Source organism: Larimichthys crocea, chromosome XIII, assembly GCF_000972845.2.
Source record: "Larimichthys crocea isolate SSNF chromosome XIII, L_crocea_2.0, whole genome shotgun sequence".
In the NCBI taxonomy this organism is placed as follows: Eukaryota; Metazoa; Chordata; class Actinopteri; family Sciaenidae; genus Larimichthys; species Larimichthys crocea.
In genome coordinates this window covers 42,448,219-42,473,346 of record NC_040023.1, presented here as the reverse complement: position 1 = coordinate 42,473,346, position 25,128 = coordinate 42,448,219, and the positions used below count along the sequence as shown (strand labels likewise).

The 25,128-nt window shown below is 41.9% G+C and overlaps 2 protein-coding genes across 6 annotated transcripts; one reads left to right on the top strand and one right to left on the bottom strand.

The window, feature by feature from the left end:
- Positions 1-71: 71 nt before the first annotated feature.
- On the top strand, positions 72-24,182 carry kiaa0319l (KIAA0319-like ortholog). 5 transcript variants are annotated; one of them, XM_027286096.1, is made up of 25 exons: positions 72-506; positions 2,086-2,215; positions 4,070-4,245; positions 4,425-4,531; positions 8,642-8,910; positions 9,210-9,296; positions 9,591-9,840; positions 11,416-11,514; positions 11,889-11,986; positions 12,122-12,209; positions 13,128-13,220; positions 13,357-13,489; positions 13,657-13,762; positions 13,880-14,002; positions 14,102-14,225; positions 14,816-14,948; positions 15,114-15,262; positions 16,494-16,645; positions 16,770-16,908; positions 17,406-17,565; positions 17,820-17,962; positions 18,367-18,489; positions 18,575-18,665; positions 21,234-21,325; positions 21,409-24,182. In XM_027286096.1, the coding sequence occupies exons 4-25, from the start codon at positions 4,444-4,446 to the stop codon at positions 21,603-21,605; spliced, it is 2,937 nt and encodes a 978-aa protein (XP_027141897.1). In that variant the 5' UTR covers positions 72-506; positions 2,086-2,215; positions 4,070-4,245; positions 4,425-4,443; the 3' UTR covers positions 21,606-24,182. The 5 variants fall into 5 exon arrangements, with proteins under 5 accessions (XP_027141897.1, XP_027141898.1, XP_027141896.1 ...); XM_027286097.1 differs by having other exon boundaries at positions 1,654-2,215; XM_027286095.1 differs by having other exon boundaries at positions 1,651-2,215.
- Positions 18,796-21,181, bottom strand: LOC113747226 (dyslexia-associated protein KIAA0319-like protein). The gene is made up of 6 exons (XM_027286099.1): positions 20,860-21,181; positions 20,597-20,735; positions 19,940-20,099; positions 19,543-19,685; positions 19,016-19,138; positions 18,796-18,930 (listed from the first exon to the last, which is right to left on the bottom strand). Exons 2-6 carry the CDS (start codon positions 20,703-20,705, stop codon positions 18,836-18,838), a joined length of 630 nt encoding a protein of 209 aa, XP_027141900.1. The 5' UTR covers positions 20,706-20,735; positions 20,860-21,181; the 3' UTR covers positions 18,796-18,835.
- Positions 24,183-25,128: the final 946 nt, after the last annotated feature.

The following is a 25,128-nucleotide window of genomic DNA, read 5'->3' as shown; positions in this document are numbered from 1 at the left end:
ACATTTTAAATGATTTATTAATTTTAATTAATGATATATTATTTATAGCAACAGTTATGCTACAGCACTGTATCACAATACATCCACAGCACGAGAGCTCAGCAGGTTAACTGTTTCTGTGGCGCGTGGCGGAAGTAGTCTGATTACTGTTGAAGAGTCTTCAGTTTATCTAAGATTCAGCAGCACTGCAGCTGGAGCAGATGTTTGTATAATATAATATAATGTGATGTGTATGCAGATGTGACACAGTCTTTCTCAGAGGTGTCGTTCATTTAAACTCTCGTGCTTCTATCGGTCCAAACCGGTTTGTTCCCGACTGCTTTATTCTGAAAAACCACCCACCGGAAGCACTATGCATCACTTTGACTGGCTTGACAGTGGTCACACAGGCACATCAGCAACACAAGCCCGAGGAACACTGACCTGATTAACTGACCCGAGGACAACAACAGCACCGACACAGCGCGGCCACCGACCGACGCGCGACACCGTGCCGCGTGCTGAACGTAAGTGCTCGAACACTTTGTGTCTGTAACCGTGTCGTGACGAATGCAAACGCTCAGGACGAGTCCGTGTTCCTGCACGGTGTGTAGTGAGAGACTGCCAGCTGCCGTTAGCCTCAAGGTGCTTTAACCGGAGGGTGATACCGGATTATACGGGGGAAACACTATCATACCTCCAGCTTCACGCCTCAGCACCGGGACGCTGACTTGTCTGGTAAAAACCAAACACTCACTAGATACGAAGTGTCGTGTTATCGCTTCTCAGTCAGTGACAGCGCAGTGCACTACGCAGGCTGGAGCTCTCGGCCTTTATTAAAGCACCTGACAGCTGAACACATCCTGTCTGTGTGGAAGAAACCTGACTCATGTTTTCAGGACACGAGCACACCATTGGATGAAATGTCCCACAGATATCATCCCCGTGCTTTGACTCAGCGTTCCATTTGATTGACAGACGTGCAGTTCATCATGCACTTATCATTCATTCACTGTGAGAATCAATTCTTCCAGAGCAGAGCTGAACTCCCACTCTGTCACCACTGATCATGGTTTAATCATGCAGACTAAAAGAGCCTGAAGTGACGTGTTTTATTCAGTCTAATAAAGAGCTTGAAAAAACTGTCATCCTCAGTCATGTACAACTTTTTTTGTCTTCTGCGAGGATTCAACCAAACACATGTTTGCTATTAATGAATGGCTTTTTAAAATGTAATATTGATCCACTAATCAATTCACTGACAGTCTAGTTAAGTCATTAAAGTCTGCCAAGGGAAATTTGGCTTGCAGCATAAGAAAAACAGAGACAGAAGCAGACTTATCCTTTAGTAAAGCATTACTGTAAAGAGGACATCCATCAGTGTAACAGGTAAAACCTGGTCAAATATTCCAAAAACATTCAGCATTAGACAGTGCACGCTGTTTTTCTACAAGACAAATAGATGCATGAATCAGAAAAAGGCAGAGGCAACATCTTCTGGTGACAACTCTCCTTATGTATATGGGTTTATGGCACAGCTCTGCTGTGATTCTCACATCCATTTAAATATTATTATTACAATTGCTGTTGCAGTGAAATGAGAGGGTTCTTATTATTTTGTTTTCCAAGGACTCTTGCCTTTGAGAGAAATTAAATTTTCTTTCCTTGTAGCAGCCAGAGGAAGCTGTGCGTGGGACCTTGGGTGTCATTAGAGAGAAATCTTCACCAACCTGTCTGCCCAGTCGCATATACAGAGCTGACAGTTGTGCTATTGACTGCTGCGACTGAGAGAGGAGAGGAGGAAGAAACAGCAAAAGAGAGAGAGAACTGGTCCTTTCTGGATATAAGGGGGACTCTGGTCACAGAGATCATTGTGCTGCAGAAGCTTCTCAGGGGAAAAGAAGCTATTGAAATGTGTGTAATGGCTGAGCTGTCATCAGCACAGGTGACCGGGCGTACCTGAGCATGTGGGCATTTGCTGTGCAATGAAAAAAAAGTCTACTTTGTTGCAACTTAACCAAGGAGGAAAGTCGTGACTGAAGCCCTCAAATCTTTTTGTCTGGATATTTTAACTGGAGCTTTTTTTTCTATTTTGGTGGTGTGCAGGAGAACAAATGACAATGTTTGTGGACTGACTGGATTCAGGACTTACTGAGCTACTGATTATATCACAGAAGGAAGCTGCAAGCATCTGTGTGCAGGAATGTGGATTCCCATATGGAAGGAGCCCATACAGGTTTGTGTCAGCAGTTTATGTTGAGTCAACTGTGCCTGATAATCACACCTTTGCTGTGTGTGTGTGTGTTTTTTTTTTTCTTTCTAACAACGTCTTTGTTAAATGTGTAGTGGTTACTCTTTTAAATATAGGTTTACTCTTAGTCTAGCAGATTTAGAGTTTGAGCTGATAAATGTAGTTGTAACCTGTGTGCTGCTGCTAATTTTGTATTACTGAAGGCATCTGCTCAAAGAGTGTCATCTTTTCTCACCGTATAGATATATAGCATCTAGCTAACATTTACAGACTGTCTGTACAGCAGATGCTTGTGAAAGCTGCTTGATTTATGACTATATTGCCCCATAGTAGTCTCATGGTGAGACATTGTGGAGAGGAGGCTGAACACAGTGTCCCAGGACCTGTACTGCCCCCCCCCCCCCCCCCCTTTTTCATCCCCCTCTGCTGTAAGAAGTTGCATGTGAACTGAGGGAGGAAAAAGTGCAGCGTGGCTCTTTTACTTCAACTAACTCCACACATGCCTCATCGAATCATAAGTCAGCCTTTACTGACGTGTTACTTTACCTAAAGAACAGAATTCATCTTTATTCCTCAAGGCAACAGATTCACAGAAGTGAACAACTTCTTTGTGACTCATTAACATGGTTTGATTATCATAACTAATTACTTTGGAATGTGAAAAGTCTTTCTGGAGTAAAGGACATAAAGCATTAGAAAGATAACTTAATGGCCTGTGACTGTGTCTTGAGCATAATTTAAAGATGCATCACACATGGGGCTCAGTTTGATCCTCCTTTGACACACTGACTTACACGAAGTGTCACAAAGAACTCAAACAACATTGCATGGAGGAGCACTGAGGGGTTCACTGCATGATAAATCTGCAGTTTTGGTTGCGCATGAGAGAGGTAGAAATATTATTTGAATGCCACTACATTCATTATGTACGTACAGGCTGTGTAATAGGTTGTAATGCTACAACATACACACAATAACAGATAGACTGGATCCTTAAGATTGTTTATGTGGCCTAAGATAGAGTGACTAGACCTCTGTCATAGAGGTATGCATTGTACTCGTCCTTTTCCTTTTTCTTGTCTCACCTTTGTGTAGCTTCAACTAACAGTGAGAAGCAGAGTTCACACGATTGTGAGTCATCTCACTGTCAACAGGATAAAGAACACAATTGTTGCACAATGAAACAGAGTTGCATTTGTTCAACTCTGCCCAAACAAGCTATATTTGTTTATATGTCATAATTCCAGCAGAAGCATACATTCTTATGTAAAGAGAAAAGGCACACTTAACTAAATCATCATGATATATTTAGTCCTCTTTGAATGATCACATCTAATATGTCACATACATTGAAGTAACATTCCTGTTCTTCGCTTTCTCTGCAGTCTAAGTCTAAGTCCACTTCAGTCTTATTTGCATAAACCTTTGTTATCAAGCTGAGTGTTCAAGTCAAGTCAAATTCTCTGGCGAGCTGAAGCACTGTTTGTCAGTAATCAAGGAGGAGAAGGAGGAAAAACTTGAATAATTCATATCATGGCGGCGATATGGCTGAAAGCACTATAAGAATATTAATAGGAATATTTTTTAACTTTCTCCCACTCTTATGCGTGATATCAGACAAATGTCTTCTGGTGTGTGAAACAGACATCAGTAATTTATTTTGTTCATTTTTAATTAATCAAAATCTGAACATCAGAATATTGTAAAACAATCTGATCGTAATCCAATGACTCAAAGTCAGCATGCAGTAATACTGAAGTATCACTGTATGGCCATGTTTGTTCTTCCTGATATAATTCATATTTAATGATCGTGCTCAGTCATTTTCTCGCTCTGTAGTGTTTGAGCAGCTGAGCCTGTGCAGGCCCAGGAGGCGGCCATGTTGGATCTCTCCTTGAGAGTGCTGGTGTTGACCCGTCTTCACCCATCACCTCACAGCACCTTGCTGCCAACCTAACTCCTCGCTCCCTTTCTTTTCCTGCATCGCTTCATTCCACCGCCTGGCCAGGAGGAAGGTAAACACAGTGTTTGTTACAGCATGTTTGTCTCCTCTTTCTTTCACTGGGTGTGTTTGGTTACTTTGAGCCAGTACAAATGCCAAACTATTATCACACTCTGTATTTCATTTGGTGGCCAGTTTCTGTTGAATCAAAAGGAAATATTAAAGCACCATAACATATTTTCTTTTTCTCAGTCCTTGGTCCTTGTGGAAAATGTCCTATGCACGCCACAAGCTGCTTACCTGGAGCTTACCTCAACTCCTGCTGCTGACCTACCTCTGGCTGCTGACTCCTCCCACAGGTAAAATAAAGCCATCCTCACCCTGAACTCAATGGCCAAAAGCTTGTTGACTGAGATCTGATAAGGAAATTCCCTCTGTTAAACTACCAGCACTCATCTGCACAGTAGATTCACACACCTTTGATTACTCAGGGTGGGTCTTCATTCTCCTCACACTGTTATTACCATACTTGGTTTTAAGTTGTTAGTCGGTGTTTACTGTCCTACTAATCTGAGGCGGAGAGATGGCAGACTGTTGGCACCCCTCGTGTGTGTGTGTGTGTGTGTGTGTGTGTGTGTGTGTGTTTGTGTGTGTGTGTGTGTGTGTGTGCTTTCTGATGCCAGTGGGTTACAATGTGAAACAATAGGGGCTCTGTGACTAGACATTGTGTGTGTGCGCGTGTTGACGGGTGGGGGACAGAATGGACAAGGGGTGGGATGACTAAACTGAGGCCAAAGGGTCCTTTCTCAAACAAACTGTAGTGCTTTTGTGTGTTTTTGTATCTGGAAAGACCTGTCTTTTTCTAGACTTGAGGAAACACTGACTGATAAACCTTAGCTCTCGTGTTGCCATGGTATTAACAGTTCCGGGTATAGCACTATCTGAGACGGTCCAGTGAGCTGTGTTTTTTGTTGGTTTTTAACTGTTGACCGCTTTGCCAAGAGCAGGACAATCTCTCAGAAATATTGCTGTCACCTGTGTTTACAGAGCCATGGGTCAGCAGTTCTAATATAAAAAGATTTTCATGGATTCAAACACCATTTTTGAATCTGTTTTTACACCTATGTGTCTACACAGTCATTTTCATGTAAGACTGCCACTATTGATTATTTTCATTTTCAGTTCCATAAATCTGTCAAACATTTTCCAGACTAATGGATTTGTTGTTTGGTTAGTTGGATAAAATGTATTTAAAAAAATGATGAATTAATTATCAAAATGGCGATTAGTTTAGTAGTTTAAAGAATCGATTAATCAACATATCATCTCTGTTTCATTGTTGGTGGAGTCCACCATTCCTGCGTGGGCCCACACTAGCTACCTAATCACCAGGGATTCACTGGAAACAGTGCAGCATGTGATCCAGTGTTACTCTTACTGATTTGATCACATTGATATCAGCCTCACTGTTTTAAATGCAAACCCAACCAGTCCCTGCCCTAACCAGTTTGGCGCCCTAGGCAAGATTTAAGATGGTGCCCTCCATGCATTGCACTGCGAATTTACATACGAACACACAAGAAACTGAATAGCTTTGCCTTTGACATTTTATTTTATTATTTTATTTTTACAAAACAAGTTGGCCAATCAAAACTGTAAACCCGTCACATTAACTGACATTAAAACAAGTTAACACTATTTATTGATTATCAAACCGTGTTAGACTAAAAGTTACTATCGTTCTGCTACAGACAAATAAATACCTGACATCATCTTTACTGTATCTGTCTTTGTCACGCCTCCCCTTCTTTTCGAGGTGACGTGAGTGAGTGCTTAGGAAATAATTATTGTTATTATTATTATTTAATAGGCCTTGCTATTCAGTTAAATTAACGTTAGCTTATTTTTTCGTATTAAGAAATAATAGTACTGACGAGTTTTAGTATAAGAAAAGTGAAAGTTACTTTTTTTTTTCTTTCCCCATTTGTGGCGCACCCTGGATGGATGGCGCCCTTAGCATTTGCCTATACTGCCTATGCCACGGGCAACATTTCCTACTGCTCACCCGGAAAAGGGTGAAAGAAAATGCAGTGTCAATTATCACTGAGGTTAGCACTGACAGCAAGCAGTCATCAAAAATATGTCTACAAATCAAGCATTTTTGACAGCAGAGAATCAGTGGAGAAGACACTGCAGTGAGTTTTTAGTAAGATAAGCAGCTCCTTTCCTGCTCTCTCCTGTTGTGTGGGAAAACTGCTTGAGTCATGTGCAGCCTGAAATCAGGTCACATTTTCTAGTGGAACAATGGAAGAAGGCAGATTATTGACTGACTTTTTTTATTCAAAGAACACACATTTGTTTGGCTGCACGTGAACACATGCACCTGTTGCCCCTCTGTTGTACTTTTGACAAAGTACTGCTTAAGAAGTGTTCGTTGTCTCCAGAGGTCTGGAAATGCACTGCTAGCACTTACTGTTAGAACCAAGTCAAGGATTGTTGGTAAATAATAACTCACAGTGAGTATGGAGAGTACGGTCTGCTCTATATGGAAAGTGTCATGAGATAGCTTCTATATAATTTGGTGCTATAGAAATATCATTGAATTTAAATTTAGGATTTGACCTTACACAGCAATAACTTTTCTAACATAAAATCACACACCTTCAACTATTTGACTGATTTTGGTGAAACTGGATCATATTTTATGGCGAAAATGTTTTCTGGTTTTCCCTCTGATGTCCTCCAGCTGCTCCGCCTTTATTGTAGCTGCTGTTAGCTAGTGTTAGCTCAGTTTGTTAGCCGGCCCGGACTGTGATCACTGGGTAGAAGAGGAGGTTTTCCATGCTTGGGCAGAGGGGAGTGCAGATGGGCAGCAGAGCTGGCATCATGCCAGAACCAGAGCTAGGCAAGCGGGCAATGTAACCAGGCTCAGCAGTCTATGCACATAATGGCAGAAGAGAAGAGACGGACGGAAGAACTCTAGAGGGCATTGATGGAGGAAGCTAAGAAGAGAAAAGGAGAGAGTGAGTGAGCAAGAAGCTGCCGGACAAGAGTAAATGTGGGACTGACTTTTAGTGGTTGGTGAGAGCTTGGTGAAATAAAAGGCTGAAAGACAGACGCCGAGCTGGGCTGACTGCTGCTGGACTAGTCAGTAATATTAGCTGCTGCTGGGTCTGCTGTTGGTGACCTGGTTGATGTTTGGCTGTTTTTGATCATAAGTAATGTAATCAGAACAAATACTCAAGTACAGCTGAACATATTTACCACACTGGCATTACACTCTGAAACTGGAGGCAACAAATCACAAAAATACTAATTTGTAAGTAAAGACATTATTGGACTGGAACAATGGTGTTGAATAAGGATTTTAATATTGATGAGCACATGAACACATGTAACACAGTAAGTAAGCAGAACTTGTGCTGCATTTATTGATGCTGTCTTTCCAAAATGTGTATAGAATACTGTTCGCGGGGTGGCATTACTAATAAATGATAAGTGATCATAAGTAGCAGTTGCAGTACAAACATGTATTTAATGGGTTTTGATCTACCTCGCGTCAAAACAGCCAGGTCTGTGATACAAAAATAAAAAAATAAAATGGGTCTAAATAGCAAATAATTCAGCTGTTTTCTTTGTCCTGGACTATTATTTATTCACAGCTGGTGCAGCTTTGTGTGGACATTCATTTAAGTAGTAATGAAATCTAACTTTCTATTCCTCCCAGTGTTGTACTGTACAGTGTTGTGTCCCAGTGTTATAGTCTGTGTCCCATGTGTGTAGTCTGTGGTGTTTTATTGTACCTGGCTACACAATGAATGAACTGGGCTCTTCAATACTGTAGAAGCTTGAGTAAGAATAGTTTTACCACTCCAAGCAGTGCTCTTACTGACTGTACCAGCTTACTGCACTGCTGATATGTGTGTGATAAGGTCTGACTCAGAGGACGGAGTTCTGTGCGTACTGCATACTGTGCATTGGGTTTTAATCAGTGTCTTGTTTTGTCAGGAAAAAGCCTCACTTCCTCTCTCTGCTGCTGACTTGGCTGACTGCTCAAACTGAGACTGGATGTCGGCATTTCTGAGAAATGTTCAGTCAAAGCCTGATCTGTGAAAAGTCTCACTAGTTGGGACTGGAATTCATTGTGGGTTTCACTTTGCCCCCTTGCCTTTGACAATCCAGAGAGTAGCCAACAATGCCTTAATTGATATAAACAAGTAAAACCTTGAGAAGCCTGGGAATCGCTGCCCGGTGGCGGCTCAATGGTGTCCCATTTGGCAGGTCCTTTTGATCAAACTATACTCTACACTAAACTCTTTCTAGAATTTCTTTGCAGGGAAACCAGCTCCTAACTTTGAACTGTCATCCTCCCTTTTACCTCTGTACGATGAGAGCTTTTAACTACAACTACTTTAACATCAGTGAAGTACATCATTGTTTCCTTTCTCCTTTGTTCTGTCCCTGTCCAGGTGTGTCAGCAAATCTGTGCCGGGTGACTGGCGGGGTGCTGGGGATCCATTGGAGCAGCATCATCAGTCTAGGTTGGCGCCCTCTTGCAGACGGGACAGGCGGGGCGACATGTTGGGAGTTCTGCTGCTTGAAGCCGAACTGCATCGCTGTTTGGAGTCTTGGTGGGCAATGTGTGCTTCTCAGCTGTAACCGGAATAGGGGCTGCCCAATCACCATCCTGCCACAGCCCCATCAGGAGTCCCTCGGCCTCCTTCAGCTGCTCTCAAAGGTACAGAGGGTAGCATTGAGACTAATTTAAATCAACAACTTTTTTATTCATTTGTTCAGTTGTTTTCACTGAGAAGACTAGTATGTCTTTTCAGATGGTACTGAACTTAAAATGGTGGAGGATGTTATTTTCTAATTAAAGCAAAGGACTTATGGACACTTATCTTATAGCAGATTGGGTTTTGGCCTGATCAGTGATATTAGTACTCTTCATCAATTTAGATGAAGTTCCACACAGTATCTGCAAATTAAAGTGTGTGTATGTAAAGTGGTTTTCTTTACTTGTAACCTTACTTGCAGGGTCCGGTCTTAACAAGACGTAGAAGAGCTCATCGTGGTCAGCAAGCAGGAAGCCACACACCACACACAGGACTACTTACCAGCACGGTAACTTCACAGAATAATAGTTTATTTTTAAAAGTTTCAGTTGGTGTTTGCGCTGTATGCTTGTAGCACATGCTGTTACTTAGTTAAGATTCTGAACCAGCACTAAAATAAGTGAGCCAATATCCTTCCCCTTCTTTCTCAAGTGCTTCCCACCCTGATTCTTGAAACACACTTGTCAGACAGCGTCATCCTAGAAATATAAATAAAATGAATTTATTTTGAATGTTTCAAATTCTGCCTCAGATCTGCTTTTCATTATTTTGTGTTTGTCACATTTCTCAATTGTTTATACAGGAAAGTCCAAAACTGGAAACCTTCCACCCAACTCAGACAGTACCCAGCACCATCACACTTCTTCACACAGCCCAGAAGGACCATAGCCAGTTAGCCAATGGGAGTGCAGATAGCGCTCCACCACCATCAAAGCAGAACTCAACGGTGGATGACATCGATGATACTGCCGCGTCTTCCAATAGCAGTGATGTCAGCACAGCCACAGCCACACCCACAGCCACTGCTGTTACCACAACCCCAACACAGGCTGGTAAGGAAGCTGGTTTCACATGCAGATAGTGATCACCTGTTTCTAGCTTGTTCAGTAATATGTCTTGTCTTCATTTATTAATTATGAACTAATATATAATGTAGCAGAACTGTGGTTTTGTAGCCTTGGATTTCACATGACTCTCATGTGAAATCTGTCTTTCCAAAATGTGTTTATCACATTTCTCATTCTTCTGTCCCAGACAGTTAAATGTGTGAAAAGATTTTTTTCCTGTTCCTTCCTTCCTTTTTGCTTCGGCTGATGTTTAACTAAATGAAAATGTACTTTGGCCACAAATTTCGTGGCAGACTGCTCAGATGTCATTTTTCCAGATGAAAGCGACATGTGCTTTGGGTGTGAAGCCAAATTAGTGTAAGCCATAGGAATGTACTGAGACATGCCAGGCTTCTACAAACAGGAATAACTCGTATGATCAGTTTCTCCTCCCTGATGGACAAACATCTCCATTCAACTGGTAGTAAATAAAAAAATGCATTAAAAACAATGCCTATTATTACAGATGAAATCATTTTAGCTCGACCACAGCAAACAATAACAAGCTGAGCTGGTTTAAATGAAAACACAGAAGTTATACAAAGGTTTTTATGACGAGCTTAAACTTACACAACAAAAACCTGATTGAAACAGTCGGACTTAAAGGTCCAGTGTGTCAGATTTACGGGCTCTATTTGCAGGATATGACAGGACTGGAATATAATATTCATAACTATGTTTTCATAAGTTTTAATCACCTGAAAATAAAAAAAATGTTAGGAAGAAGGCACTGAGGCAAGGCACTTACAATCAGCAACTACACCACTAAATCCTACACACTGGACCTTTTTTAAAGGGAAACCAATTTTATACTTTCTGATGAATTTACTAGTGGTGGAGTACTGCTCAGAGAGGGAGGGGGATGGATGAATGGAAGGAGGGAGAGAGAGATGCACAGCAGCATTTAAAATAATAACTGTAACCAAGAGGTTTAATGGAGATATGACTAAAGACAGTAATAATGATAATCATAATAATAGTACATGAAGTGGACGTCAAACAGGGCCACAGCAGCAGGTTTGACCAATCGCTGATCTAGACGTCACCACGATCCACAAGAACCTGCGAGATGAGAAAGCAGAAAAACTAAATTAATGGACATGTCTCCGGCTCCCATTCTGCTTTTGGAGGCTATACAGTATGAATCACAAACCATAGGGCACTGTGAGCTCTTTAAGATATGACAGTGCCTGACCATGAAGAGCTTTGTAGGGAAGGAAAAAGATTTTGAATTCTATTCTTGATTTTACAGTGAGCCAGTGCAGAGAAGCCAGCTAAATAGATGTGTATACCACATGAGGATAATTATGTTAAAGCAATGTATTATATCTTTCTGTAGATACAACTGGACATCTCTCATCCTCCCCTAACCTTTAAACCATTCCCCTCATTCAAATCTCCAAAATCACCCCACCATGGACCAGTAACTGATAGTAACAGACCTAATGTGCATGAATAGCTTACCTCCACTCCTGAACTGTTGGCATCACCTTTTAAATCCTGTGTTGTTTCCCGCGACAGTGAGGGAGCTGGTGGTGTCAGCAGGAGAGAGTGTGGAGGTCACACTGCCCCGCAACGAGGTCGAACTCAACGCCTTCGTGGTCCCAACACCCCCGACAGGTAAAAACATGAAATACTAGATGAACTATTTCACATCCCCACCTAGAAACAAGAAATGTGCTCTTATGTTTAAGTTTTCTCACATCTACAGAGTTGTCATTAATATGTAAACACATCTGGAAAATCATCTGACTTTTCTGTAGCCTAACTGCAAACAGATCATCATTTAACATGTTGTCATATTTCTGGTGTTGAGTAATGGAGTGAAGTACAGCCTGCTTGACAGTTGTATTGAGTCACCATTTGCATGCTGTGTCACACCGAACACTTGCCAGTGACACATCCAGGCTGGAAAAAGTTTAAAGATTACACAGTTACAAAGAGGAATGCTTTTTTTAATGTACTATTTATTTATCATTGCTACTTTTTTACAGGGATAAACTATGCATTTGACTGGCGTCTAATAACTCACCCCAAAGATTACAGCGGGGAGATGGAAGGGAAGCACAGCAAGACGCTTAAACTCAGCAAGGTACAGCTCACAGCTTTCATATTCATGTTCCACTTAAAACAAAACATGCAGCTGGAGGTCTGAATGTATAAACAGAAGGTTTCAGCAGGATGTAAAACACACTTCCTCTTTCTGCTTTCGTTTGCCCCCCCCAAGCTGACTGTGGGCCTGTATGAGTTTGAGGTGGCAGTGGACGGGGAAGGGGCCCATGGTGAAGGTTACGTCAACGTCACAGTCAAACCAGGTGAAGACCAGCACTCATCCATCCATTCATATTGTGGTCATCTTAAAAGTTGTTTGCAGGGTCGAGTGTTTCTGTGCCCCCCTCTGAGAACAAAAGTTGTTGCAGTTGAAAAATAACCAACCAACTACTTTAACTTCAATACTGGTCCATCAGCAGTTCATGCAGCCAGCAACTGTGTTCATATGTTAAATGTTCATACTGTATACTATACTATATAATACTACTATCTTGGTCTGTACACACATTAAACTGCAGCGTGCTCCACATCAAGGCAGATTTCAACCCATGGCTGTCTGCTGCATGTCGTCCCCCTCCCTCCCCCCTTACTTATCAATCTTCGACTCTGAGTCAAAGACAAAAAAACGGGGAAAAATATGTTTTAAATGTTTTTAGAGGAGTTTTTCCGTATGCGGTACAGATTATAAAGCCCCTTGTGATTTGTGATATGGGGGCTATATAACTTAAACTGACTTGACTTGAGTGAATTACGTGGATAGCAAAAGCCTAAAGTCATGATGACATGATGGCAACGGAGCAGCCACAGGTGACTCAGTAACGCTGCCTGAAAGACACTTCATGAGATATTTTGCTCAGTTTCTGCTTTTTTTGAAAAAAATATAAAGATTATTGTTAAATCTATAAAATTCCCAAACTGCATCTGCTTTAGTAGTACTGTTGTAAAATGTGTAGTCACACATTGCACATTGCTTTCTTTTATGGAACTTGCTTAATGTTAAATTCACAGCAGTCAGTCCACAGTCCTGCTTCATGTTGGCTGAATAAACTTGGATGGTATAGCTGCTTTCCTCCCACACACAGTTGTATATGTGACTTTTGGCAAGGCAGCCAGTGACTTTTCACAAACAGCTGATGGCACAGCTCAAGAATCCAGTTCATTTCTTGTTTTCCACCTGACAGAGCCACGGGTAAACAAGCCTCCTGTTGCCGTGGTTTCCCCAAAGTTCCAGGAGATCTCCTTGCCAACCAGCTCCACGGTCATTGATGGCAGCCGTGAGTGTCTCACATGACAAACATTTATCACTAGCTGAAGAGCCTTGTGCCTAAAATATGCTTCCATTTCCTCTCATGCTGTTAAGTTTATTAATCTGTCCCCGTGCCCCTCCTGTGTCTTTGCTCCTCCTTACAGAGAGCACTGATGATGACAAAGTGGTGGCGTGGCTCTGGGAGGAGGTTAAAGGGCCACTGAGGGAGGAGAAGGTCTCTGCTGACACCCAAGTCCTCACCCTCAAAAACCTGGTCCCTGGGAACTACACATTCAGGTAGAGGTGGAGCACAGTTATTATGGATGGAAATGTTTTCATCTTTTTGTTGAAGTATATAAGGTTTCAGATGTATTTTCAGATCTTTAAATTGGCGCTAAATGTTACAAACATACCTCTCAGGCACTGACAGTATGTGTATTTAAACTTTTGAATGTCTTTCTTAGTTTGACAGTGACAGACTCAGACGGAGCTACAAACTCAACACAAGCCACCCTCTCTGTCAACAAAGCCAAGGACTACCGGCCTGTGGCGAATGCTGGACCTATCAAGGTCTGTTGTGTTGTCTGTCATCATGCTCTGTTCTGTACTGCACCATTTTTGTAAATGCATGAATGTAAAGTAGGGTGCAGAGATCTGCTATCGGGTATTTCTTTTTACTTCATCCAGGTCATCCAGTTGCCACGCAACTCCATCACTCTGTACGGCAATGAAAGCACAGACGACCATGATTCCCTGTCCTATGAGTGGTCGCTCAGCCCCGAGAGTAAAGACAAGGTGGTAGAGATGCAGGTGAGATATCTGAGGACTGTCAATATATTGAATGTTTTGGTTAGTTTTTCCCTCAAGAAGAGAATCATGGCTAACAGTGGCATCCTTTGTGCTCATTAGGGCGTACGGACACCGATCTTGCAGCTGTCTGCTATGCAGGAGGGAGATTACACCTTCCAGCTGACCGTGACAGACTCATCTGGACAGCAGGACACTGCCCAGGTCACCGTCATTGTGCGGCCAGGTAGACAGCTGGAGAACAAACAATAGGCTAGCTCCTGTTTATGCCACCTGAGAACTTTTATAGTCTACTGAAAAGGTGCGATAGATATTTGGTTCACCAACTGCTTCCTCACAACCATGACTCTTTAACCTTGCCCAAGTCTATTTATTCAGCTGTGTACACATGTGTGTACCACTTAAGAACCACTTGTCTGACCTTACTCTTTCCCACAGGCTGTCAGACAGTACATACATATTTATATTACCTGCCTTCTATGTGTGAGGTCAGTACTTAAACTGCTGATAGGAAATAACAGCATTCTGAGTGAATGTGAGGTCTGATAAGCAGCTTGTGTAGACAGTCTTTTAGTGTTTGAACAGGATCTGTTCTGAGAACTTGCATCCACATGCAAGCTCAAACTATGTCAGCCATTTTAGGAAAGAAATGGCAGCATTCTGTTAGTCAGAGTCAGAGGATTTTACTGCTACACTGTTAATTCCATTTTTTAAAATTTCCATTTGAGAGTTAAGGGAAGATGTGCTTTGTTAGCTCGTGTTGGCACATTATGAGATGAATGTTTAGTTTTGTCCCTCTCACTCTCCGTCCTCCAGAAAACAATAAGCCACCAGCAGCAGATGCAGGACCGGAGAAAGAGCTCACCCTGCCAGTTGATCGAACCACGCTCGATGGGAGTAAGAGCAGTGATGACCAGAAGATAGCCACCTACCACTGGAAACAGACCAAGTCAGTCAGACACAGACTGATACACACATGTGTGCAGATGGCTTGTATTAGCTGCAGGCTCTGACACTTAGTGTAGCACAAAATATACAACAAACTTTTTTTTTTTACAGTAAATTCTCATTCATGCTCTGTCGTCCTTGTTCTTTCCATCTGTCCCTCCACCAGGGGTCCTGAAGGTGTGAAGATTGAGAACGCAGACAGTGCTGTTGCCACGGTGACAGGTCTTGAGGTTGGCACGTATGAGTTCACCCTGACAGTAACTGATGAGAGGAAGCTGCAGAGTAGCGACACTGTCACGGTCATCGTCAGAGAAGGTTAGGGTGTGTGTGTGAGTGTGTTTTTGTGGTATTAATCTGTCTCTCTCTCTGGCAGTGGTTGGGTCAGACAGGTGAGCGTTATGGCTGCTGGGCGCACATTTCTAAATCCAGTTCTTTATATTTTAAAGCAGAACTCATTCTCATTGCAGTATTTTTGTTTAAGATAAGACAAAAGTGTGTTTGTGGGTTTGTTTATGCTCAGTTTGTTTGCTTTTAGCTCGAGGCTAATCTCCCAAGAGTCTATCATAAAATCACAGTAAAATATACACGTATGCTCATGCATGCTCATCATCTGCATAGACAGATTATAAATACCTGCACACACACACACACACACACACACACAGTCATATTTGCACAATGATGCATAGTTACATGCACAGAATATGCACATACACCCTCTATACACAAACACACATCTGTTATAAATACAAATAGAATAAATGACTTTGCCCCTTTCATTGTTTTGCTTCGATTCTACAGAATATTGTTTCTCTTCCTTTGTTAGTCTCACATGAGAAACAGCTTCTCTGAATGTTTATTATTTGTTCCTCCTGATTCATCTGAAGGTTATTACCAGGGAGTGTTAATAACAGAAAACAGCTCATACAACATGACAGGCAGTCAGAGTATTTGCACATGTCAAACTCTTGTCAAGTTTGAGTTTTAGTGACATACAGCCTTTGCTCCCTTTTGATAATTACATGTGGTGAACATATAACAAGTAGTCTCCGGTACTACACCTACCTACCTACCTACCCCTGCCCTTATACAGACATATGTTACCTCATGATTGCTGCGGTCGTCCAGTGAGCGATGCCTGGCTCTGCTTCCTTTTTGCTCAGGGCGTCCAACCAGTTCCTACCAGATCAGGGGCGTCCCTCTCTACCTTTAAAAACCTCCTGAAGACCTTCAGAGAGGACCTCAGATCTGAATGTGTTTGTGCTGCTTTTTCATCATGACACTTTAGCTGCATGTTAATGCAACTGAAACCAAAATTCCAAACTTCACAGACTTGACTGCTTTGTGATGTGCCACCTTTTTCTGCTTTGATATCTATTTAGCAAGTATTTGTAAAACCTTGTGTTGTGATGTTAGAAAGTAATCATCAGTCTGTAGTTGCAACATATTTCTTTTCTCCTTCTTTGTAAACACTATAGAAGTAACCAGGAAACATTTACTGCACTAGGGTCCTCCTCAGTGAATGAACATACAATTTTTCCATTAGAACTGGACCAGCCTCCGGTAGCTCACGTTGTGTCAAGTTCACCCATCGCTCTGCCTATCAGGACCGCCACCCTAGACGGATCTCACTCCACTGATGACAAAGGAGGAGTCACCTACCTGTGGACCAGAGATGATGGCAGCCCTGCTGCTGGGGTGAGACTGCCTATGTTTATGGTGGACAACAACTTTAAACACTCAATCCACAGCTACTGGTGATTCAGACATCAGCAATATTAGAAAAGATTCTAAAACATGTTTTTTTTTTTTGTTTCAATAGGATGTACTGAACAACTCTGACCACCAGGCCATGCTCTTTCTGGGGAACCTGGTGGAGGGGAAGTACAGCTTCACCCTCACTGTAACTGACAGTAAGGGACAGACCAGCACCAACAGGGGCACAGTGGAAGTCAAACCTGGTAAAGTGAACAGACAAACCATAGACGTACTTTCACACCGATATAAAGCTGTTGGTGATGCACCTTTTTTTCTGTCTCTGCTGTTTTGTGACGACTGTGACTATTTTCAGGAAAAGTGAGTAAATGAGAGCATTTCATCACATAATACCTCTTGGGATGTATTGGCGTTTATTTTTGCCTTCAAACTAGTCCATGCATACAAATGGTTTCCACACAGCAAGAGATCCAACAACCAACAGCAGAACGTTGAGCGGGTCACTGTGCGGCATACGGTGAACAGACCAAACACAGTCAGAGACTAATCCGTCACTTGGTTCTCTGGCTTCTCTCCCAGATCCCAGAGTGTCAGATGGATCCTGCAGTCAGCCTATTTTTCTCATGTCAGATTCTCCCTCTCTTTAGTGCTTCTCTTTCTCACTGCACTCCTCTCTGCCCCCTCTCTGCCGTCTGTAGTTCTGTGTTCTTAATCTCCTTTCTCATGTGTCTCTGTTTATTAGACATGTGGGAGCGTGACCTGGTGGAGTTGGTGCTGGAGGTTTCTGTATCCCAGGTCTCCCACCGTCAGCGCGACATGCTGCTGCGCCAGGTTGGAGTTTTACTGGGCGTGCTCGACAGTGACATCATCGTGCGAGAGATCAGTGCATTTAATGAGCACAGGTGAGTCGTCCTGCACCTTTTATGACACATTTGATTTTATTTACTTTATTACATTTATTTTACAGTAATAGATCTGTTGTACATCTTAATATTTCACATTTCATTTTTTTTATTATAACTCTAACTTTACTCTTCAAGTGTAAACCTGGCAATGAGACACATAAACGAACAATGAAAAAGACTTAAATGAGATTTTCTTGATTTGGCTTGATAGATGGACGTGATTATATAAATAAGTATTTTTTCCTTCTCAGTACTCGTTTGGTCTTCCTGGTGTCAGGCGGTCCAGGGCGCCCTCCTCTGTCTGGCCGCAGCGTTGCACTTGGCCTACGAAACAAACTGCGCAAACAGAAGAATGACTTTCTCATCTTTAAGGCCCGGCGGGTGGACACAGTCAGTGAGTATCTGACTAACACAGTTTATAAGAGACATGCACAACAATGGAAAAGGAGACATGAGACAGAAAATGTACTCTATAAGCAGAATGAACTGGCTGCAGTGTTACAGATGTGTTTACTTTATGCTCACTTTGAGCTACTTGCCTCAGGTAGGTCTTGGGGTCAGAGTTGCTTTGACCTCTGAACTCTGCTGCCAATGATAATGGTCAGATATTGACCCCCAGGTCAAATCTCTTGACATCTCAAAGATTCTTAGCGGTCACTGTGACTTCTATCTTTTCTTCTTTCTTACACTACATATGACCTGTTTTCTTGTTGTGCATGTTCTATAATGTGCACCTGGTATGTTGTTGCTCCTTAGTTCTAGTTTGACCCACTGCTCTCCGCCACTCTCCTTCCTCAGTCTGTCAGCTGAACTGCTCGAGTCACGGCGAGTGTGACTCTTTCACACGGCGCTGTGTCTGCCACCCTTTCTGGATGGAGAATTTCATCCGAGCTCAGCTTGGAGATGCAGAGAGCAACTGTGGTGAGTTGAGCTGAATCAATTTCATATTTTAATTTGTTCAGATGTGGCAGCATAGTAATAACATACTTTTGCAAAATCTTTTCAGAGTGGAGCGTACTCTATGTGACTATAGCATCCTTTATGATTGTGGTTGCTATAGCAACAGTTGTCTGGGGGATGGTGTGTTGTTGCAACAGGTGAGCACAATTTCTAAAATATGAATATGATTACTGTGTGTGTGTGTGTGTATGTATGTGTATGTATGTGTGTGTATATATATATATATATATATATATACACACACATACATACACATACATACACACACACACACACAGTAATCATATTCATATTTTAGAAATTGTGCTCACCTGTTGCAACAACACACCATCCCCCAGACAACTGTTGCTATAGCAACCACAATCATAAAGGATGCTATAGTCACATAGAGTACGCTCCACTCTGAAAAGATTTTGCAAAAGTATGTTATTACTATGCTGCCACATCTGAACAAATTAAAATATGAAATTGATTCAGCTCAACTCACCACAGTTGCTCTCTGCATCTCCAAGCTGAGCTCGGATGAAATTCTCCATCCAGAAAGGGTGGCAGACACAGCGCCGTGTGAAAGAGTCACACTCGCCGTGACTCGAGCAGTTCAGCTGACAGACTGAGGAAGGAGAGTGGCGGAGAGCAGTGGGTCAAACTAGAACTAAGGAGCAACAACATACCAGGTGCACATTATAGAACATGCACAACAAGAAAACAGGTCATATGTAGTGTAAGAAAGAAGAAAAGATAGAAGTCACAGTGACCGCTAAGAATCTTTGAGATGTCAAGAGATTTGACCTGGGGGTCAATATCTGACCATTATCATTGGCAGCAGAGTTCAGAGGTCAAAGCAACTCTGACCCCAAGACCTACCTGAGGCAAGTAGCTCAAAGTGAGCATAAAGTAAACACATCTGTAACACTGCAGCCAGTTCATTCTGCTTATAGAGTACATTTTCTGTCTCATGTCTCCTTTTCCATTGTTGTGCATGTCTCTTATAAACTGTGTTAGTCAGATACTCACTGACTGTGTCCACCCGCCGGGCCTTAAAGATGAGAAAGTCATTCTTCTGTTTGCGCAGTTTGTTTCGTAGGCCAAGTGCAACGCTGCGGCCAGACAGAGGAGGGCGCCCTGGACCGCCTGACACCAGGAAGACCAAACGAGTACTGAGAAGGAAAAAATACTTATTTATATAATCACGTCCATCTATCAAGCCAAATCAAGAAAATCTCATTTAAGTCTTTTTCATTGTTCGTTTATGTGTCTCATTGCCAGGTTTACACTTGAAGAGTAAAGTTAGAGTTATAATAAAAAAAATGAAATGTGAAATATTAAGATGTACAACAGATCTATTACTGTAAAATAAATGTAATAAAGTAAATAAAATCAAATGTGTCATAAAAGGTGCAGGACGACTCACCTGTGCTCATTAAATGCACTGATCTCTCGCACGATGATGTCACTGTCGAGCACGCCCAGTAAAACTCCAACCTGGCGCAGCAGCATGTCGCGCTGACGGTGGGAGACCTGGGATACAGAAACCTCCAGCACCAACTCCACCAGGTCACGCTCCCACATGTCTAATAAACAGAGACACATGAGAAAGGAGATTAAGAACACAGAACTACAGACGGCAGAGAGGGGGCAGAGAGGAGTGCAGTGAGAAAGAGAAGCACTAAAGAGAGGGAGAATCTGACATGAGAAAAATAGGCTGACTGCAGGATCCATCTGACACTCTGGGATCTGGGAGAGAAGCCAGAGAACCAAGTGACGGATTAGTCTCTGACTGTGTTTGGTCTGTTCACCGTATGCCGCACAGTGACCCGCTCAACGTTCTGCTGTTGGTTGTTGGATCTCTTGCTGTGTGGAAACCATTTGTATGCATGGACTAGTTTGAAGGCAAAAATAAACGCCAATACATCCCAAGAGGTATTATGTGATGAAATGCTCTCATTTACTCACTTTTCCTGAAAATAGTCACAGTCGTCACAAAACAGCAGAGACAGAAAAAAAGGTGCATCACCAACAGCTTTATATCGGTGTGAAAGTACGTCTATGGTTTGTCTGTTCACTTTACCAGGTTTGACTTCCACTGTGCCCCTGTTGGTGCTGGTCTGTCCCTTACTGTCAGTTACAGTGAGGGTGAAGCTGTACTTCCCCTCCACCAGGTTCCCCAGAAAGAGCATGGCCTGGTGGTCAGAGTTGTTCAGTACATCCTATTGAAACAAAAAAAAAAAACATGTTTTAGAATCTTTTCTAATATTGCTGATGTCTGAATCACCAGTAGCTGTGGATTGAGTGTTTAAAGTTGTTGTCCACCATAAACATAGGCAGTCTCACCCCAGCAGCAGGGCTGCCATCATCTCTGGTCCACAGGTAGGTGACTCCTCCTTTGTCATCAGTGGAGTGAGATCCGTCTAGGGTGGCGGTCCTGATAGGCAGAGCGATGGGTGAACTTGACACAACGTGAGCTACCGGAGGCTGGTCCAGTTCTAATGGAAAAATTGTATGTTCATTCACTGAGGAGGACCCTAGTGCAGTAAATGTTTCCTGGTTACTTCTATAGTGTTTACAAAGAAGGAGAAAAGAAATATGTTGCAACTACAGACTGATGATTACTTTCTAACATCACAACACAAGGTTTTACAAATACTTGCTAAATAGATATCAAAGCAGAAAAAGGTGACATCTGGTGTGTCTTTATTTCCTGAAAGGCGTAAGAGCAAAGTGCGCAGAAGTAAAAGCAGATATAAAATACTAGAAGCTGATGAGCAAGACAGTCTGGAGTTACAACCACCCCGAGCTGGTAAGACAGACACACACACGTTTTTTATGAGACATTCTTAGTCCAGGTTTGACATCACACTGTTCTTCTTCTGTTTCTACCAGCCCGCTTGAAGCCGGTGCCTGCTCCCACCTCCTCTGCCTTGATGCACTCAGACTCTGACCTGGACAGTGATGATGGGCAGGGTGGGGTCCCGTGGACGGAGCAGGAGCGTGGGCACCTCCTGCGGCCCCAGAACGGCTCCCTGAGGAACGGCCAGGGGCCGGCTAGGGGCAAAAAGCAAAGAGAAGAACTGCTATAGCAAGGGAGGAGGGGGAAGCATACTGCTGCCCTCACACACACACACACACACACACACACACACACACACACACACACACACACACACACTCCTCCAGCTGTCACACCCCTCTGTTCCTTACTCTTCCTGTTGTTCTTTCAACACAAAAACCTCACACCTCTCATTCATGAAGACAGACTGTGTGATACCTGATTTAAGGAAAAGTAAGAGAGGAAAAACATGCTGGAAATGTTGTCCCACTGTCACCCAAAAAACACTACTGTACTGAAATTTCCCTGCTCCCACACTGAGCCAGTATGGAGGAAAAAAACCTACAATTTCACTGCGAACTAGGGGTGAGCACTGTGTTTTGAATGGTATAAAAATATAACGTAGAGCCCTGTTACTTAACACAGACACATGAAGAATGTACTGTCACCCCTCTGACTGATGGCATATGTTGGTGAGAGACACTAAGAGAGGAAGTAGCCTGAGTGACACTTGACTTTCTGGATTTAAAAAAAAAAAAAACTCAATGACACGAAAACCAGCCACTTGACACGCTCACACCTTGCCTCGTGTAGACTCGCATGTGCACACACAAACACATCGTATTCACACTGTTTCAGGTCAGCCTGATGCTACCAAACACTGCCATGTTACAAACCAATGGTTCACTCTGATGCTCTGATGATTTTTGTTAGTGGTCGACATGGTGGCTCGTTGGAAGGAAAAATTAAACCAAAACGAAGCTACCAACAGCAATGGACATTCGTCCAAAAAAACAATGCATGAAGAGTGACAGATTGTAGTTCCAGTACACTTTGATACTGGAATGATCGCCTGCATGTTTGTATGTTGGGTGTATGTGTGAATCTTTCTGGCTTCAGAGCCAAAACATGTTTCTTCAAAGCAGTTTGTATGTTTTTAAGTCTGTTATTAACCCATGGAAGAGAGAATGAACACAGTGCTTTTATTCTGAAGGCTTCTCTGAGGATTAAGTGGCTGGAACACACACTGGAAAACACAACACTAATGAGTTTGGTCTCGATGGAGACTATAATGAGATGTTAATGTTCACAAAACAGCAAATGGGATGGACTTGACACTGCTTCCTCACTCCCCTCAGAGTTCATTAATGTGACAACTGCTTGAACCATGAAGACCACTTCCACTCAGTTTCTTTGTATGTTTGTTTTTTTTACAAACAACCTTTAGGCTGTGATTAGATGTCAATGCACTTTGATTTCATGTCTGTCTGCTTCAGTCTCTTTTGTTTGTTTTTGGTTGAAGTGAGATCTGTGGTGGTTAAAGTTGGAAAGTTCAGCCATAAACACAGGACATAAGCACTGCACTCAAAATGTATAAAATATTCATATCCTTGAGGATATTTTTTTTAAATGTGAATGCAGCCCAAGTGCAGAAGCTCCTCTGTAATTGTTACATACTGTACCTGTGGGCTTGAATGAAACAAGGTGTAAGCTTAATGTATGGCAAAGTTTGACTTTAAAATTACAAAATTACACAAAGCCAGAGTGAACTCTGAGTCACATGATCGGGATATAAGTTACATTTAAATTTTAAACACTTAACTTCTATTACGGATAAAAGTAAGTGTGCCCAGAATGACATGAAACTGTAGTAAATCCTGAAAAGAAATGATTTCTTAAATAATTTGTTCAATCTGAAGAATGTTTGCCATAAATACACAAGGAACAGGACACAAAGGGAGGCTCTAAGAACACAGAGAGAAAGGAAGTTTTTATTTCTTCTATGTCTGTGATGGGTTTTGTAGGCTGGTCAGCACAGAGGGAAAACTTTGACCAAATGACTCTTCCCTGCAACAACTGTGTGTGATTGCTTTGCATGTGAAACTAGCCTGTCCGTCTCTTTTTCTTTGGTTGTTGAATGTTAAAAGGGTACACTATTGAGACAGTCAATCATTAAATCATTAAAAAAAAAAAAAATTAAAATCAGAGATATTTCTTACTGTCATGAGGTCATCTCATGCTGATGTCAGTTGTGTGGCTCTCGTTTGGTTTTAAAGCACCCAGTGCAGGGCCAGGGTGCAGAGCTTTGTTTTTATGTTTCATTTAGATTTGCTGAATTTATCTTCACCCTTTGCCAACTGGTGTGAGGCAAACTAAATACAAGTGCACCCAAGTGCCAACTCTGTAAAATGTCATCTTTGAAATAATGTCCTCTTCCTCACATGTTTTTTTGCACATCGTAGGAAATGGATTTTGGAGATTTTGGAGAGATTGCCAAGATGTGATGTTAATTCACTTTCATTTCTTGTTCATCCAAAACCTGTTTTAAGGACAATACAAGATTCAGCATTTCTTCTGTTATATGTACAACATTCACCAGTCACTTTTGGGAATTCTAGAAGTCAGTGAATTGACCTTGACTCTGATGGAGTCCACTGTGAAGGTAGACAGGGAATGGGGAGCACCTGTTAATGAAGGGAGTTTAATTTAAGGTGTTTTTAGATGAGGTTCTAGTGAAGGATTACCCCCTTCTGTCCTTCTGTGTGACCAGACCTGATGCAACTGGATAATCTGTAAATTCAAATAAAATGTTTCAGTTTGTTCTTGACTTTCTGTGAGACGTGCTGCTTATGTTCTGTTTCTACCTGTTTGTCCTTATCCTTTACTTTGTCCCAGTTTAGACAAGTCAACTGAAAGGACACGGTGATTTTACACTGACATGTCATGAGATTCAAACTGCAGGCTTTATATAAAGAACAACAGACTATGAAGTTAGGGTAGAAGACTGATCTTGGATAACACATGTACAATTATCTGAGGACATATTTGCAAGTCTATTATTCAATGGACTGCAAATAAATGATTTTTCTATCTATCTATGAGTGCTATCTTCTACAGCTCCGCACACCCACCCCCTTCTCCTCTGGATGAACATTATACACCAACTATTAACCCATTAACTTAAGCATCGTTGCACTAATCACTGATCCTGATAAAAGCCAGCTTCACTTTAAACACTCCATCATAGTCTGTTTTCTCATTGACTTTTATAAGCGCATTAACCTTAGTGGTTGTCATTTGCTGCTCCATTAACAGAGTGAAATGATGGTGTCCATAACAATTGATAATGGAAGAATGCTGCGTAAGTTATGTAATGTTCACCTCATGCTGGCAAAGGATGGAAGCAGAGGTCAGTTAAAGTGTTCAGTGGGTAATAATGATAATAATTCAAGTAGGATTTTAACAATCAGTCAATTATTTGACTAGTCAAATTACAGAAAAATATTTTTAAAACATTTTTAAGGGAAAAAATTGCTTCTCAAATTGTGAAGATTTACCTTTTTCTGTTTTACGTGGTAAACAATTATTTGATTATCAATAAAGCAGTTTATCAATGACTAATTATTAGTGAGTGCAGAATAAATGCTGAACAATAGGAAGCAGCATTCATCTTTGCAGAGTTGCTCAGATGTGTGGTGCATATATACATATATCCTGAACATTACGTACATGACAAAAAGATGCAGTCACTGGGCACATCGAACCCTGAGACA